The sequence below is a fragment of the Nelumbo nucifera genome, chromosome 2 (assembly GCF_055504915.1).
Source record: "Nelumbo nucifera cultivar China Antique chromosome 2, China Antique-T2T, whole genome shotgun sequence".
NCBI classification, from domain to species: Eukaryota; Viridiplantae; Streptophyta; class Magnoliopsida; order Proteales; family Nelumbonaceae; genus Nelumbo; species Nelumbo nucifera.
This window is the reverse complement of record NC_142650.1, coordinates 7234262-7252059: the sequence shown is the minus strand read 5'-3', so window position 1 is coordinate 7252059 and position 17798 is coordinate 7234262. Positions and strand designations below refer to the sequence as shown.

At 42.6% G+C, this 17798-nt stretch overlaps 1 protein-coding gene across 4 annotated transcripts in view; it reads right to left on the bottom strand.

Moving 5' to 3' along the window:
* LOC104594791 (transcription factor GTE1) overlaps nt 1–17798 on the bottom strand; it is a 38574-nt gene continuing 20776 nt past the window's right edge. For all 4 annotated transcript variants that reach the window (XM_010255263.3, XM_088897210.1, XM_010255264.3 and 1 more), the window contains 7 exons: nt 15679–15894; nt 14542–14619; nt 13955–14179; nt 13650–13748; nt 13417–13475; nt 392–542; nt 1–298 (listed from right to left, as the gene is read on the bottom strand). In XM_010255263.3, the coding sequence (XP_010253565.1) occupies nt 125–298; nt 392–542; nt 13417–13475; nt 13650–13748; nt 13955–14179; nt 14542–14619; nt 15679–15894 (1002 nt within the window). In that variant the 3' untranslated portion in view covers nt 1–124. The remainder of the gene's footprint in view (nt 299–391; nt 543–13416; nt 13476–13649; nt 13749–13954; nt 14180–14541; nt 14620–15678; nt 15895–17798) is intronic.

Below are 17798 nucleotides of genomic sequence, written 5' to 3'. Positions count from 1 at the left end.
TTTATAAGAATTTTATTTTATTAATAAAGTTGTATCTATATAAACATTGGACGAGATGCTGACATGTAGCCACCGCAGGTGAACATATGAAAGAGACAAACTTATAATATGACGATATAATACATCAGGAAGATAGCTTTTTACTCCGTTTCTTTGCAGTCTTGGCAAGAGCATCACAAATTTCTTTCTTTCGCTTGGAGTTGGAGTTGTCATTGCCACCCCTGCTAACAGAACTCTTGCCGCTGCCTTCTAAAGCTTCCCTCACAAAAAACTTCAACCTCCATAATGTGGATTCACTCTGCATCATGAGTACATATCAACACCAAATAAACCTCCATAAATAAAATGACTGAGTTAAAGTTGACACTGATGAGATGGCAGTTTTAATGACCTGCGCATCCATGTCCAGATCAACCTCTTCAGCTGTGGCTTGGAAGCTTGGGTTCTTCTGAGCAATTATCTCCAATGCTTTATTCAGATCTTCAGGAGACAACTGGCTGAGGCCTGCACCAAGTTTTCTTTTCTCTTCTGTTGACATTTTCCTGTGGGGAAAATGGCCGACTTAGCCTTGATTTATATGTAAAGCAATCAGTGACATAAAATCAATCAAGTAGGGGATCCAATAACTGTCATGCTCGGGTGTTAAAAACCAACAACTGGAACTTCTATAGAACCACATGGAGTTCGAAGTTCAAATACTTAATCTGGCTGTAGGGACCTCCCATGCAAATAGGAACTGAAAGATGTCTGCTTAAATACCAAGTGAATTTAGTATTATCCATTAGTGACTGCATGACTAGGGCTTACTATAGTTAGTTGACACATGGAACTTAAAAACAAAATATTGGAAAATTTATTTTTTCCTACTTGTTTCTTTTTCTTTTATTTTTTTGGGTGGGAGAAGAGGGGGCGGTGGGGTAGGGGCTCCAGATGTTTTTGACACATTGAAGTTTTTGTTTTTGTGGGTTAGGGATCTTACTATGGTTCAAAGTATCGATACACCTTTATGTATCGGCAGAGGTGTATCAGTACTTAAACCATACACTTATTTTTTTTAGTTTTTTTTACAAGTTCCAGTTTTAAATATTTTGATATATATATATATATATATAATTTTAAAAAAGAGGTTCCCGAAAACACCTCTAAACAGGTGTTTTGGGGACCCACCAATACAATAAATATGCCCGATATGGGGTATATCGTATAAAAAATTTGAAGCTTAGATCTTTGTATCTGCTGTTTGTGTTTGCACGTTTTTTCTCATTTCTTTTTTGGATTTTTTTTTATGAAAAAGCAGTTCTTTCAATCCCTTTATTTAATTGCTTTCAGAAACAATCACATTATTTTTTTTTTCACAGCTTCAGGCACAGATTAATAGGGTTTAATCAATAAATATAAATGCCCCCAATGAACTAAGAATTTTCTTCTGACAGTAAAATAAAATGTGTTAAAAGGAAAGGGAAGCATGAAAGGTGTATACAGGCTTTATGGCTCAAGGAACAGGAAAGAAAAAGTGAAAATAAGCACTGAGCAACTAGGGGCAACAGAAATGATCTAGATCCTGTCAAACCCAGCCTTAAACAAAACATCTGAAGGTTCCACCTCGAATAAGCTCTATATATCCCAAAACTACACAGCCTTAAACAAAATCTCATCATCAACCAGAGTGGGGAGATTGACCAACCAAAGCTACTCAAATCCGCCAATTGCAAAGCGGCAACAAAATAGAACTTCCTAACCACACCCCCCAACCAAAAACCCGGACTGACCAAAACAAAAACAACCTTCCCCCACAGTACCCAATAAAGATAAACTACCCCTAGATTTTGGCTCTACCTCTCCTACCACTCTTCAGTCTTGCCACTTCTGTCCATGGGAAATACTTCAATTTTGCCATGTCCTTGCCCTGAAAGTGCTGCTTTGAGAACTATTTAAGAAAGCAGCCCATATAAAATCAATTTTGGTTAAAATAGGAAAGTTACATATGAATGTAAGGTGGAGTGAACCATGGCCTCCTACAATTAATAAAATGGTAAAAGCCTTCACTGGAAACATGCCACCCAGATCTGGCTTCCACAGTGTGTCCAGCCTCTTGTACTTGTTGGAGAGATATGATTGAGACTTGAAAGAAAACCAACAAGGGGTTCCATTTCTCAATTATTGACATTACTCCTTACTTCCTTAGAGGCAGTACCCAGACTCCTCTGCATTCATCCAACAACTGCTTCTAATAACTGCTTCCATGTTTATCACCAGTGGTTATAAATCTGGATATGAGATTCCAAGGAACCCATCACCTGTTATGGGCCCGCGTGTAGGATCTCATCACGGGTCGGTCCACCGGGAGAGACTCCTGTCTTCCCTTGCCCTTGCCCTTGCGTACAGACCCTATTGTGGCAATCGCGTGGGTGATTTGTCCAAGAGATCACCCGAACACTCCTAACACCTTTCTTGGTTGAAAACTGAATGCCTTTACTTCAATTCGTAACTCCTTAAATAGGAGATTACAGAAGGAAACTCCTTGTTGGATTCGGCTAGGCTAGGTAATCCAACTTAACTCAAACTCCTAATTACCTACTCCTAGTGGTAACACAACTCTTACTTAAGATAAGATAAGATAAGATAAGATAAGATAAGATAAGGGACGAGGAATGGAGTAGCTGGCGGCGAGTTGGCGAGCAGAGCTGATGTGGTAAGATAAGTGTGGACCCACCCTGATGAGCTATCGTGTGGGTCCCGCCCTACTGCTGCTGCCGGGTGGCGCGTGCATCTCACAGTGCTGCTGCCGGGCGGTGCGTTCTGCTGTGCGATACTGCTGGGCGGTGCGTGCTGTTGTGCGTGCCACTGTCTATGACTGCACCGAGTGTGCTGCCGAGCGGTGTGCCCATAACATCACACCCCTCCTGGACTACGAGCTTGTCCTCAAGCTCAAGTTCGGGGTAGGCGCTGTGAAGATCGTTCCAGGGGATCCAGGTGGCCTCAGCTGATGGTAGTCCGTCCCGTTCCACTAGAACCTCGAAGGTACCCTGATTGATGCGCGACCGTACAAGAGCCCGAGGTTGGAAGATGGGTCTGCCGTCCTTTAGAGGTGGTAGAGGGGGGCACTTGGTCCGGGGGAGTCCCTGTAAAAGGCTTCAGGAGGGACACATGGAAGATGTCATGGATTCTGCTGTGCTCTGGTAGCTCGAGTTGATAGGCAACCTTCCCGATCTGCCTGAGAACCTTGAAGGGCCCGTAAAACTTTGGGGCTAGCTTGGGGGGTCCTCGACACCTGAGGGAGAGCTGCCGGTAGGGTTGGAGCCTCAGCCAAACGAACTATCCCGGCTCGAAGGTGACTTCGCGGTGGTGCTGATCGTAGGCGTGCTTCATGCGCGTCTGTGCCTGCTGTAGGCGCAAGGAGACTTCGGCCAGGAGGGCATCGCGATCTCGGAGGCTGCGATCTACTTCTTCCAGCCGTGTCGAGCCTGGTTCGTACGATAGAAGACGGGGAGGGTCTCGGCCATATACCACCCGAAAGGGAGTCATGCCAAGGGAGGAGTGGTAGGCTGTGTTATAACAGTATTCGGTTCACGGAAGGCACTCCACCCAGCGCCTGGGCCGGTCTCCCACAAGGCAGCGGAGGTACATCTCTATTGTCCGATTCACCACCTCTGTTTGGCCGTCAGTCTATGGATGGTAGGCGGAGCAGAAGGCGAGGTCTATTCTCTACAGTCGGAAGAGCTCCTTCCAGAAGGCGCTGGTAAAGATCGGGTCCCTGTCACTTACAATGGACTCGGTTAGCCCATGTAATCGGAAGATGTGGCCAAAGAAGGCGTGGGCCACTGAGACCGCGCTGTAGGGGTGAGATAAGGGCAGGAAGTGGGCATACTTTGAGAAGCGGTCCACCACTACAAATATCACCGATTTCCCTCCCACCTTGGGTAAGCCTTCGATGAAGTCCATGGAAATATCTGCCCAGATCTGAGTGGGGAGGGCGAGGGGTTGGAGAAGGCCTGCTGGGTGCAAGTTTTCCCACTTCTGCTGCTGGCACGTTGAACAGTTCTGGATGAAGTCCCGTACCGAAGCCTTCATGCCCTGCCAGTGGAAATCTGCATGGAGGCGGTGTAGTGTTTTCTGGATGCCCTCATGCGTGGCGTTGTGTATGCTGGAGATAACGGAGGGAATTAAGGGGCAGTCGGTTGGAAGATAAATTCGGCCCTTGTACAGTACCAACCCGTCCTGCATGCTCCAATTGGGGTTGGCCGTTCCCGCCTGTATTGTCTTGAGCAGATCGCTCCATTTGGGTGACTGTGGCAGTTCATTCCGAATGTCTTCCAGCAGGGAGGCTCGGGGCTGGGAGATTGCATGGAGTAGCATGTCGTCTTCGCGACGGGACAAGGCATCTGCGGCACGGTTCAAGGCCCCAGCCTTGTAGTCTACCCGGAAGTCGAATCCTAGGAGTTTGTTGACCCAATGCTGTTGTGGCGAGGTGGTGAGCCGTTGTTCCAGCAAATATTTGAGGCTGTAATGGTTCGTCTTGACTATGAAAGATCTGCCCCACAGGTACGGCCTCCAGTGCTACACTGCCTTAGCTAGGCCAATGAGTTCTCGTTCGTAGGCGGGCAACTTAAGGTGGCGGTCGGCCAGCTTGCGGCTGAAAAAGGCGATTGAGTGCCCTTGTTGCTGTAGTATCGCGCCTATGCCGGTGCCGGAGGCGTCACACTCCACTGTGAACTCAAGATCAAAGTTTGGCAACTGTAGAACTGGTGTGGAGGAGAGGGCTTCTCTTAATTTTACAAAGGCTGCTTCAGCTGTACCGTCCCAGAGGAAGGCGTTTTTCTTGAGCAGACTTGTTAGCAGGGCTGCCAGCAGTTCGTAATTGTGAACGAACTTGCGGTAGTAGCCGGTTAGCCCTAGGAAACCACGGAGGGCCTTGGCGGATTGCGGTCTGGGCCATTCTTTGATGGTCTGAATCTTGGAGTCATCCATAGTGACCCCTTGACCGCTAATCACATGTCCTAAGTAAAGGACCCTGCATTCCCCAAAGGAGCATTTTGACCGTTTGAGGAAGAGCTGATGTTACTACAGGAATTCAAGAACAATTCGCAGATGCTGCACGTGCTCTACCCAAGATTTGCTATAGACTAGGATGTCATCGAAAAATACCAAGACAAATCTGCGGAGATGGGAGTGAAACACCTTGTTCATCAGGGCCTGGAATGTGGATGGCGCGTTGCTAAGACCGAAGGGCATGACTAGGAACTCGAAGTGGCCATGGTGTGTTCTGAAGGCCGTTTTCTCTACATCTTCTGGGGTCATTCGGACCTGGAAGTATCCTGATCGGAGGTCTAGCTTGGAGAAGTACTGCGCGCCATGGAGTTCGTCTAACAGCTCATCTACGACTGGGATGGGAAACTTATCTTTGACCGTCCGACTGTTAAGCTCTCTGTAATCCACACAGAATCTCCAAGTCCCGTCTTGCTTGGGCACCAAGAGAACTGGGGAGGAGAAGGGGGAGCGACTGGGACGGATGATCCCTTGCTGTAACATGTCTGCGCATTGCCTTTCTATTTCATCTTTCTGCCGATGAGGGTAGCGGTAGGGCCTAACCACAACGGGATCTGATCTGGTTATCAGAGGGATTCGGTGGTCGCAAGCTCTAGGAGGGGGAAGCCCCTTGGGCTCCTTGAATACTGCAGAGAAGTCCGTAAGGAGCCTTTCCATATCTGTTGCGCGTGAGTCCCCACCTTGGAGTGTATGTAGCTGCGCCCTTGTTCTTATCCTGGTTCCCCGCCATGTGACTGGTTTGCCATCCAAGTGGAAGGTCATGGTCAGGGCGGCGAAGTCCCATAGAATTGGACCAAGCGTGATCAGCCATTTAACACCTAGGACGATGTCAAATTCGTCCAAGGATAGTACAAATAAATCTGCTTGGAAGGACTCTGTTCCGACCTGAATTCTGGTGTCTTTGCAAATTTCGGGGCTGTGAACTCTTTCCCCGTTTGCCACGGCCACCTGTAATTGTGGTCTTCTTTCCATGGGCAGTTCTAACTTGCAAGCCGCTTGTTCACTGATGAAATTGTGGGTGCTACCAGAGTCTACCAGAATACGAACTGGCCGTTCTGCTATCAATGCTCTCAGTTGCATGGTTTGGGAGGTCTTGACCCCCGTAATGGCATGGAGGGAGATTTTTGGTTTTGATGTTGCAGGCTCGTCCTCTTCCTCTTCGGGTTCTTCTACTAGGAGACAGAACAACTTCTTGCACTTGTGGCCGGCGGAGTACAAGTCATCGCAGTTGAAGTACTGCCCCCTTGCACGCCATTCCGCCATCTCGGCTCGGGTCAGCCGCCTAATGGGGGGTGCAGACCTGTTGCTTCCTATGCTTGATGCTGATCTGGAGGGGCTTCCCGCAGGCAGCCTTGGTTCTCTGCTTGTGATCGAAGAGGGAGTCACTCCTGCTGTCTTCGAAGGCGTCCATGTTGGTGTCGGCCGTCCTATACTGAAGCCCTCGTGGGAGATCTGCATCTTCCTTTCGAAGGCACGTGCGAGGTTCATAGCAGTGACTAGGTTAGGGGGGTGCTGCATCTCGACGTCCACCCTTAGGGGTTCCACTAGCCCTGCTGTGAACATGTCGACTTGCTGGTCTGGGCGTACCGAGGCTGCTCTGGCGAGAAGAGTTTGGAACTGGCGCTGATAAGCCGCCACAATCCCGGTCTGCTTGAGGTTGATCAGTTCGCCCAGCGGGTTGCTTGTCAGTGGGGGTCCAAACCGGAGGAGGCAATAGGATTTAAATTGTTCCCAACTAAGCCCGGGTTCTTCCTGCTTTAGACAGTAGAACCAGAGCTGTGCCTCTTCTGTGAGGTGGAAAGCGGCCAGATTGACCTTGTCTCTATCATCGGTGCACTGGTTGCGGAAGAACTGTTCGCAGCGGTGCAACCATCCCAGTGGGTCTCTAGCGCCGTTGTAGGACGGAAATTCTAGCCGACTGTATTTGGGGATAACAACGGCAGTCGGGGTGGCCGTCTGATGTTCGCCAGGCGTTTCTGCCCAGTCCGGTCTACGGCTGTTGTTGGTGGCGGTTCCTTCTGAGTTTCTTTCCTTATTGGCTAAGAATGTCTCCAACAAGCGTCGAAGCTCCCGGACATCATCCTTGACCTCACGTACCTCCATGCTGGTCTCTGCAAGTTTGTGTTCCAGTTCGTGGCCTTGGAAGACAGCGGCTCTTGTTCCCCCATGACGGTAGGCTCTGATACCAGAATGTTATGGGCCCGCGCATAGGATCTCGTCACGGGTCGGTCCGCCGGGAGAGACTCCTGTCTTCCCTTGCCCTTGCCCTTGCCCTTGCGTACAGACCCTATTGTGGCAATCGCGTGGGTGATTTGTCCAAGAGATCACCCGTACTCTCCTAACACCTTTCTTGGTTTAAAACTGAATGCCTTTACTTCAATTCGTAGCTCCTTAAATAGGAGATTACAGAAGGAAACTCCTTGTTGGATTCGGCTAGGCTAGGTAATCCAACTTAACTCAAACTCCTAATGGTAACACAACTCTTACTTAAGATAAGATAAGATAAGATATGATAAGATAAGGATAAGGGACGAGGAATGGAGTAGCTGGCGGCGAGTTGGCGAGCAGAGCTGATGTGGTAAGATAAGTGTGGACCCACCCTGATGAGCTGTCGTGTGGGTCCTGCCCTACTGCTGCTGCCGGGTGGCGCATGCGTCTCATAGTGCTGCTGCCGTGCGGCGTGTGTTGCGCGCTGCCGGGCGGTGCGTGCTGCGCGCTGCCGAGTGGTGCGTGCTGCTATGCGGTACCGCTGGGCGGTGCATGCTGCTGTGCGTGCCGCTGTCTATGACTGCGCCGCAGTGTGCTGCCGAGCGGTGTGTCCATAACATCACCACACCACACAGCCTATCAAAACGTCCTGGAACATGGCCCATAACTCCCTGTAGCCTCACTAAACCCCAATCAAGTCTAATTGACCCATATTTCCCAGCTGTTGTGCTCTCAATTCTCCATTTTCACTTTTGCTCAACACCATGTCAGAAAAGCAGACTGGAGATAAACAGCATGGTAATGTGCCCTCCCTGATTATGCAGGGGCATCACCACACCACACTTTTACTCCAATTTAATGAAGATGGCAGAGGCATTTCTTCAGTCTCATCTTCTGCAGCATGGTAATGTGCCCTCCCTGCTTGTCATCATTCCCATAGATCCTTTCTCTCTTTCTTCCTCTTCCTCATTATGCAACAGCCTCTTCAATTTCTCTCTTTGTCTGCATTCACATTGGCGCAACGGTTAGGTTGCTCCATTGCAACCTGGGTGACCAGGGTTCAAATCTTGGAAACAGCCTCTGTATGTGCAGGGGTAAGGCTGCATACATCTCTCCCTCCCCAGACCCCGCATTGGCAGGAGCCTTGTGCACTGGGCTTGCTCTTTTATTTAGGAAAGTGGCCTCAACATGAAGCCGCTAGCCAAAGGCCAAGTTTCAGCATTATATATTGTGAAGTTGTACCAAACTAGCTAGTTCACAAAAAGATGGACAGTTTGTGTAATCTCTCTCAAAAAATGCCAGTTTTTTAGTGATGCATAAAGAAAATATCTTATTGTGAATAAACAAGATATTGAAGAACCGTCCATATGTAAGAAGTAAGATCATAATTACTAATTTAAGTCTTGTTCCACATAAAAGGAACTCTTTTGTTACAATAGAAACCAGAAGTGACATGGATTATTCAAGAATTGGAGTTGAGTTGCTTTATTAAAAAGTAGATACCAAATGAAATTTTATGAAATGGTTTCATGTGACTTGCTGATTAAAAAAATGTTTTACGGGATTTAGGTAAGTCTTGATCATGGAATATCACTGAGAAATAGGAAAGAGTAAATGGATCCATCCAGTTTTTATAGCATATCAGTTCAACTACAGACAATACCATTAAGAGGTCGGGTTCTGGCCTGAACAGTCTGACTGTCTAGTCCACTTTAGTTTCCAATAAACTGGTTATTTATTGTAGATGCTTTAGTTGGAAAGGAATACAGCCGCAGACAGCAGCAGTAATGAGCGTTAGATTCAGTGTTCCTATCTTATCTTATCTAGATTCAGTGTTCCTATCTTATCTCTTAGCTAGATTCAGTGTTCCTATTAATTAGGCAGTAGCATTATTTTTTCCTAGGTCTTTTAGAAAGTTTCTTAATGTTTCTTTTAGAAAGTTTCCTAATGTTTTTAGAAAGTTCTTTTTTAGAAAGTTTCCTTAAGAAGGACTCTTGTAATTCCTATTTAAGGAGCAGATGTTATTCAATAAATCCATCCAGAATTTCAGTCAAGAAAGAGCAGAGGAGAGTTGGTGATCTCTTTAACAAATCACCATAAAGGCGCTAAAGATAGGTTCCTCGAAAAAAGAGAGAAACAAGGGAACGTTAACCGACCTGTGACGAGATCCTATTCGCGGGCCCTTAACATTATTCATAATAGGTTGCTCATTAAGTGGTTCCATTAATCATTTCCCCCTCATAGGGCTGCTCATTATACATTATTTCTTTAATATCTAAATGACCCTATCAATTTCCTAATCAGATTCATACAATTTTGATGTTCCTCTTCTTTTGAATGCTGTGAAATTAATCCCTAAAAAAGTAAAAGTTCCAAGGCTTTTCAATCATCCTACATCAATAGGCCAGTTTGGAAGAAGAGGAATGAAAGAATCTTGAGGGGAAAAATCTCCACCTTGGAGGCTATTGCCAGAAAAGTTGAAAATTCCTTAGGTGTTGGGCAACTGTTCTTAAGGCCTTTGAAAGATGGATGACAACCCACTCACTTTACAAGGCAATGGACAGTGTCATTTTTTGTTTCTTTTTGAATGTTTAGGGGTGATGAGGGGTAATCTGGCTGACAAATCACGAAGAGACACATGGCGAATCTGAACTGTCTAATGACACCTTGGCGCCACATGGGGAGAGATCACACTCAGCCAGGTCAGCCTAAGCCAACTAACCCAACCTACATCTCAACCAAAGGAAGACCGACATATTGCTCAATGATAGAGCGGAGCATACCACTTTAGGAGAACAAGCCGATGACTTCAGATGTCGGCTTGACCTCCCCAACCTGGGCAGCCAACGACTTGAGTAGCCAATCGACCTTCGGGGTACTAACCTACGTGGCGGGCTGTCCTTATCTGGTTAGCACGCCATTCGGTTCCGAATTGGACGGTGGCACATTGCCTACCCGGTAGGGATGACCCCAGTTCCTGCACGCTTCGGAGCGACTAGATGAGGATCACTGCCAACATCGGTAGAACGTGCCTTGAAGATAACAAGCCAATAAGGACTACCGCTCCTGGATATCTTGAACACAGCTCTTGGACTCCAGGGCCTATAAAAGGGCATCTCCATGCCTTCACAAGGTACGCACAATTAAGTGCAATCAGCTCTCTTGCTCTCACTATCTTTCTCTGCTCTCTTAGCAACCTCACATAGATCAGCTAACTTAAGCATCGGAGTGTCCAGCCTAGGTCCAAACCCCAGGTAGTCAGGTACTTTGATTCTGTTTTCTTGCAGATCGGTCTGCTGACCTCAACCACTACTCGTCCAACCTGTCCTCCAGCAGGGAAGGCGGGTGATTTATTCCTCATCAAGGGGAATGTTTATATGTTCAGGTTTTTCCCATTGCTTACTTTTGTCTATCTAAATTTCTGTTGTATTAAGGGACCCTCTTCCTCTTGTCCATCTTAAGTGAAGGTACCAACATGCCATTTATCATAAAAAAACAACCATGAAAATCAAGGTCTGCAATCTATTAACCTTGATACATTATATAACAATCTACCTTTCCAAAATAATTATACAAGAAATAATAGGTGATATATACAAGAAATTGTGCCAAGCACCCCACAGTTCAGTTTCAGCTAGTCCAGCTACCTTTTTTTTTTGAAGAGTAATAAAAGAAATTTTATTGAAAGAAAAAAATACAAGGCAGAGGTGACAAGCAGGCACCTTGATAATACAAAGCAGCTAAAAACCATAACAACCAAACTGGAAACTACTACAAATCTGAAAAAAAAAAATACATTCCACTACATCTCCCCCAAATCTCAACTGCTACTCTGTTCAAACACCGGGGTCACCAGACCCAATCCGAGACAAGATGCCCATCTGAAGTGACCACCACCTTAATAGATTTGAAACACCACCCCTAACAGGTCATCTCTTTTGGATAAAAGGCTGCTTATCAGGTTCTCACCAAAGATCTCCCGATTCTCTTCTCCAATCCTCTTTAGTTCAGCTTAATAACCTCAACCTTCTCCCCTCTACCCCAAATCTTTCAAAAGTAAGAAATTGACTCTTCATATATCCTCACCCAATGCTTCCTCCTCATCCCCTTCTCTCTCTCTCTCTCTCTCAAATTGTTCAAATGCCTTTCTTGCAAAACCTTCCACTCCCCAGAAGAACAGACACAAGGATTTGCACATTGTCACTTCCCTCTCCATTAGCTTACTAATTTCCACTTCTCTTTCCGAGATTGTTGCCATCCCTCCCTGTTCCTCACTCTTTTTTTCCTCCTCATCCACCCTCTCCCTTCTTCCCTCCAAAATTTCCTCCTGAATTAATACTTCATCCCCATTTCTTTCCTTTGGGGCTGATTCAGAACCCAACACTCTCCTCTTCCTATTATATACTCTTTACAGCTTGTATCCCCAATCGCTACTGTCCAAGGCCTTCCTCTTTTTTCCTCCACCCCTCTCGTTTACTTCCCAAACCCTTTTGTCCCTGTTTCGATCATAATTCACAAAAAAAAAAAGAACTTGAGTAGAATTAGGGTTTCCCTATTCAAGGTGTATAAGTATGCACTATGTCTGCTAAAATCCCTTAATTAAATTCCTTAGAGGAAATTCTTTTGTACTCTCTTTGGCTGCAGGTGGGTGCCCCCTCAAGATGTGGCAGGACTCTTCAACCATGAATTCTTGAGACAGCGAAAGAAAAGATGGATGATAATGTGGAAAGCAACAAAGGCAGTAATTTGTTGGGTAATATGGAAAGAGAGGAACAACAAAATTTTCTTGGAAAAGAGTAGAACAATAGATGAAGTGATTGATAGTAGCAAGGTGAAAGTAGCCCATTGGGTAAAACCCTTGGATAGCTTTCAAGTCTTCTCAGTCACAGACATTCTAAGAACATGGTCCGAAGTAGCACAGTCTTCAAGAGTAAGAGATAAAGGCTGGAGTGAAAACCACCAAAAGGCAATAAAGTAAAACTGAATTTTGATGGGAGCTCCTGTGGAAATCCGGGCATCTCAGGAATAGGAGTATTAAGAAATTCTGAAAGGAGGATATTGGATATGTTCTCAGGACTGATTGGCACCGAAAACTCACTGAAGGCTGAAATATTGGCATTATTACAAGGGTTAAAGCTAGCCAAACAACTAGGATACAGACATGTTGAAGTGGAAGGGGATTCAAAAGTAGTAATTTCATGGGCAGAAAACAGCAGCCATACCCCAGACGTTTAAACATGTTATAAGGGAAGTGGAGAAGATTGCAAAAGAGGTTGAGGCTGAATTAAAATGGATCCGAAGAAGTGCAAATGGACTAGCTGATGGTTTAGCAAAACAGGGGACATTGAGACAGCAATTATTTTGGGCCGCACTGTAATGAGGGATAGAATAGTGTGATTAAAGGGGATCAACAGTCCCATCACCAAGTTGTATAAACTGTTTACAATCTGAATTTTAATAAAATACATGTTTACTGATAAAAAAAAGTGCTTAATCCAAAGCAATCAGACGGACCAATTTGACATTGATAAACTGTAACACTTTTTTTTTTTTGCTTTTAGAGCAACAAAAAAAGTCAGTGTGGTAAAACTTTCTCAGAAAATAAACTTTTGAACACATGATCTACACAATAATACCCATTCATCAGTTGAAACCTTAAAATAATGTTACAAACAAAATGGTGAAAAACAATCCAACTATACTGATATCAATTGCCTAAATGGCATGCACTAAATGGTTAGTTCTCATCCTCAGCCGCATTTCTATTCTATGGGCCATAGCCTGCTCTAAAAGCCTCATTTTAGCTTGAGCTTTTTTGCAGCATTATTCATTAAAAATGAATGTTTTTCAAAATTAAACTAGTTGTTCTTTCTATCTTTAGTTTGACATTTCCAGTTATATAATCTTGGTATGATTGATTCAACCCCAATAAAACTTTTTTGCTACCAATAAAAAAAGACTATATTAGGAGATTTCAATTACTGTAACTTTTTTTTTTTTTTGCGTAACTGATTAAATGGAAAAAAAAATAATGGAAAGAACAACAAGATCAAACCTAGACCTGAAAATAATTAGGAACGGCATAATTGAAGTTCAAAAAGCACATCATTAGATTAAAAAAAAGACTTTACCAGGAAAAAAGATCCAATATAATGAACAAACCTGCACTTTTGGACCACCATTTCTCTCAGTTCCTCCAAATGCATATCAACCTCACAAAGCTGAAAAGCACCCACAGTAATTTTGTCAATGCATTATTCATCATGCTCTCCATACAAGTGAACATCCTTTAAAGAACAGAATTGTGACCATTCCTAAAACAGTTTTAAATGGACATCTGTACTTTTCTAAGAAGCTAATTCCAGATTCGTGCTTCTGCTAGCATAAATACAAACCTCACTACTTATATCCCTAGCCATTTTTGCATTAGCAGCCTCCTGAGCAAGTTGCATATCACGTTGGGCCTCAGCTTCCTCCTCCTTAAGTCTTGTTTCCTGCAAGTAATCAGGTTTGGGACTTGACCTGGGATTCCAAATAATGAAATAGAAGTGTATAATACATTTCCTAAAGGAGTCCCAATGATCAGAAAGCAGCAGACAATACATTTCCAACAAATGGAACTGCATGAACATCACTTCAAATCAAATTTTGCCTCTTCAATGACAAGCTTTTAATTTATATTAGGATAACATGCTTTTACCTCTTCAATGACTTTGGGCAAAAGTTGAAGCCACTTCTCCTCAAATTTTGCCAGCAAGGTTTTTGCCATCACATGAACATCACTTCTTTCATCGTTATATGTCATTGCATTCTTGAAAACCAACCTCACATCAGTACATATTTCTCGGACATTCTTGTATCCAGAACCATCCTTAGCTTCCATTTGATTCCTTATTGTGCTAAAATCCATGGGCTTGTCAATAACCTAAATACAACACCGATAGCAATCAATCCATGGCCTACACTGGAAACATCGAAGAGCTTAAAGGACAAGGAAAAAAGAAGACAATTAATCAAGGACAATATTCCCACAAGTCAACTGAGTTGAAAGCCACAACCAGGACTAGACATGATTCATTTTAAAACCCACAGTTATAATCTAAATCTAAATAATAAGCAGGTAAGTGTTCTGCAAAATGAAATAGCACCCTCTCAAGTGGAGTCAATATCAAATACTTTACATTGTTCAGAGTTATGCATATGCTGATTCATTATAATGAGAGAAAATATGTCTGCCATGCATGACCAAGAATTTTAATAAAGTGAGAAGATGGTAAAAATATTTACCTCATAGTAGTCATGTAAACCAAGACCTTCAACATCCACAGGTTCCATAAAAGGCCATGCCCATTTGTGTTGTGTGATCTGGCAAGTAATGGGATACAAAGGACAATGATTTACAGCTCAAGATGATGAAAAGAAAGTTTATTCGAACCATAAATACTTCAGGTATTGGGCACCATTGAAAAAAAGGTAGTTAAAAGAGATCACTAACACCTAAAAACAATTAAAAGAAATCTGAATTTGCAATTACCGCCTTTTGCCAAAAGTGACAAATCTGTTTATATTCAGCACAACAACTGATTATGGACCTTTTATAATGTTTTTCTTTTCTTTTCTTTTCTTTTTGTTTTTTGGTTTTTGTAAAAGATAACAGAAAACAAAAGCAGATATACATGAAAGGATGTAATATCTTTACCAAAAAGCCCACTTCCAACCACATTCTCCTAAAAGAAAAACTAGACTAGATAGAGTTGTCAGTATATAGAAAAATCCTCCTAAACCTGCCCAAACTAGACTATCAGCAATCTCTCTCTGATATCTAGGAATCAACTGCAAAAAAGAAGGGAAGCAATTCAAACCATCTCTAGTTTCATTCAAGCAATGTACCAAACTTTCATGGTGAATTTTTACAAAAAAAAAACAATATATTCAACTACAGACTATTGAAGAGGTAGTTTAGATTTGATAGCAGCATAACATATGAAGCATTTGCTTTGTTTTGTTCTTTTCCGCATTGACAGTTTAATTACGTGATCAAATGATAGTTTAAAGCCCCTCGCTAATATACATGCCACACCACACATTATTAAATTGGTTAAGCAATGGGAGATAAAAACAGCATTAGAAGCTCATAGAGATTTTAATAATTCTTTTAGATAAAAATAAGATCATAAGATTTAGAGAGGGTTTCAGAATGAAAGAAACACGTTTGGAGATTCATATTAAGATCCAAAGAACAAAGAGATGCTTTACCAACAGAGGGAAAAAGGATGACCACGTTTGGAGATTCATATTGAGACAATATGTTTAAGTCTTTTATTATTCTATTAATTAACATAATTTGACAAATAATATATGATCATGAGAAGTCAATAAAAAAATATATGTGATCACGAGGAATATACAAGGATTGGTAATTGCCTGGCGCAATATTGTGGCAAATTGGCGCATGAGTTCTTGCATCCTCTTTGCACTAGCCGCTTCCCTTCGCGTTGCATCTTGTTGCTGCTTCTTGATGCTAGAAATATGTTTTTCTTCGTCTTTTTCCTTCACAACTGAGCTACCTTTTGAATTGTTTGGCTGCTTCTTACTCAAAGTTAAGTAGAACTGTTCAACTTCATTTACTCTTTGCTCAAGCTGCAAATTAATATTATATATAAAAAAAAAGAAAATGTATAAGGTTCCCCAGAACAAGGAAAAAATTCAAAATTTCAATGTAAGGTAAATTCAAATAGGAACTTTGAAAATGGCCATACAGTGGCAATCCTACAATTCCAACAAAGATAAGCCATTTGGTAAAAGTAAAACAGTATTTAATTTCAAAGATAAAGCCATTCAATCTACTGCTTTAGTTGAAACAATGAGAAGAAATACATTCAGTTATCTCAAAAAATGCAAGTACATAATGTGACATTCTGAGGCATTTGGGAAGCAACCCAAGGCAAGGCATAACAAAAGCACACTAAGGTAAAAATCTGAAGCATATACTCAAGCTTAGGCCTCACATCAGTGTTTTTAAAACCACTAATGGATCCATTAAGACTGTCAACCAATTGTCATAGTGGTTTCAATCAACTTCAGACCCACCCTGCCCGGGACTTGGTATTTTTATTTATATAAAATTTCCAGACAATATTAAAAAGACAAATTTTGATTAGGTAATTATGATTTCATTTATATCTATCAAAAACTATGATTTCATTTATACATTTGTGCTATTATTATATGTTTTTTGTTGTTCATCAATCATTGTATGAGAATGAATAATGAGGGAATGTTCCTACTGTAAAAATAAACAATATGGTGAATGCAAAAAAAAAAGAAGAAAAAGATCAACCATAGAAAAGACAAAAGACCAGCACAAATATATGCCTTTTTTATATGCGTTTTTCCTCTTCCTATTCGTTGGTTCAATGATTTGGAAGTGATGCTTGGACACCTGAACCATGAACCACCTGTTCCAGTGCTTCAGCATATGCTTAGTTTTCAAAACCTTGAAACTCAAAACCATTCTTACAGTCTTGCCCTCCGACCAAAAATGTAGCTTATAACCATACCATATGGTCTAAGCAAGACTAGTGGAATTTATAGTAAGGCACGCTCAATAAATTTATAGTAAGGATACAACTTGGGACAGCTTTGGTTAATCATTTCTTAAATTTTGAAAAAGACCAAACTAGGGCCTGACACAGTGGAAATTCTTCAAATCGAGTAATCAATTTACACCCTCTAGTTTATAGATCCAGGTTTAGGGCCTGTTCATTTCCTCTTAACTCTTACCTCTTAGGGGAATCTTACAACTTTTTGTTTTCCAATGATACCCCCAAAACACAAACAAAAATTCTCATATATGGGGTTAAAATGGATATTTGACAATTTTCAGAATTCAAAATTCAGAACAGCATTCTATGCTTTCAAAGTTCAGAGGAAAGAAAAGTTCACCAATACCAATACACCTCTTAATGTAATTATTGCACTTTCAGATGTCAGACATCAGAGCAAAAGAACAGGCCCTTAGGCAAGTAAAGCATATATCAAGGATTAAGTCTTTGTTTGATCCAACTCTCTCCTTGAGATGGTACTATGGTAGGAGATTATCACTGTGGTCTTGAATCCTGAGAAATATGCTTCTGGTAAAGCTTCTTGTCTTTGCTGTTCTAACAATTCTTAATGGGTAAGGAAATGATTGTCATTAACATTATTGCCACTGACCAATGTGAGCTTTCCTAATTGACCACTACCTATTACCCTCTCTACAAACTTGGAGGAATTGACAAGAATGTCATTGAGAAATTGAAAAGCCAGTTGTTCAGATGAACAAGAGGTCATTGAAATAAGCTTGGGTGCATGACAAGCTCAAGGTCGAGAGTGAGAATTGTATCAACATTGGCATTGTTGTGTGGATGTTTGAGAGTGCAAAGTACTACAGCACCCTTGTTGATATTCTTGAGCATCATGCCATATCAAGAATGATTGTTGTAATCTCTCAGGCTTACCAAGCCATCATCATTATTAATTCCACTAGTGATTTTTAATCTGGA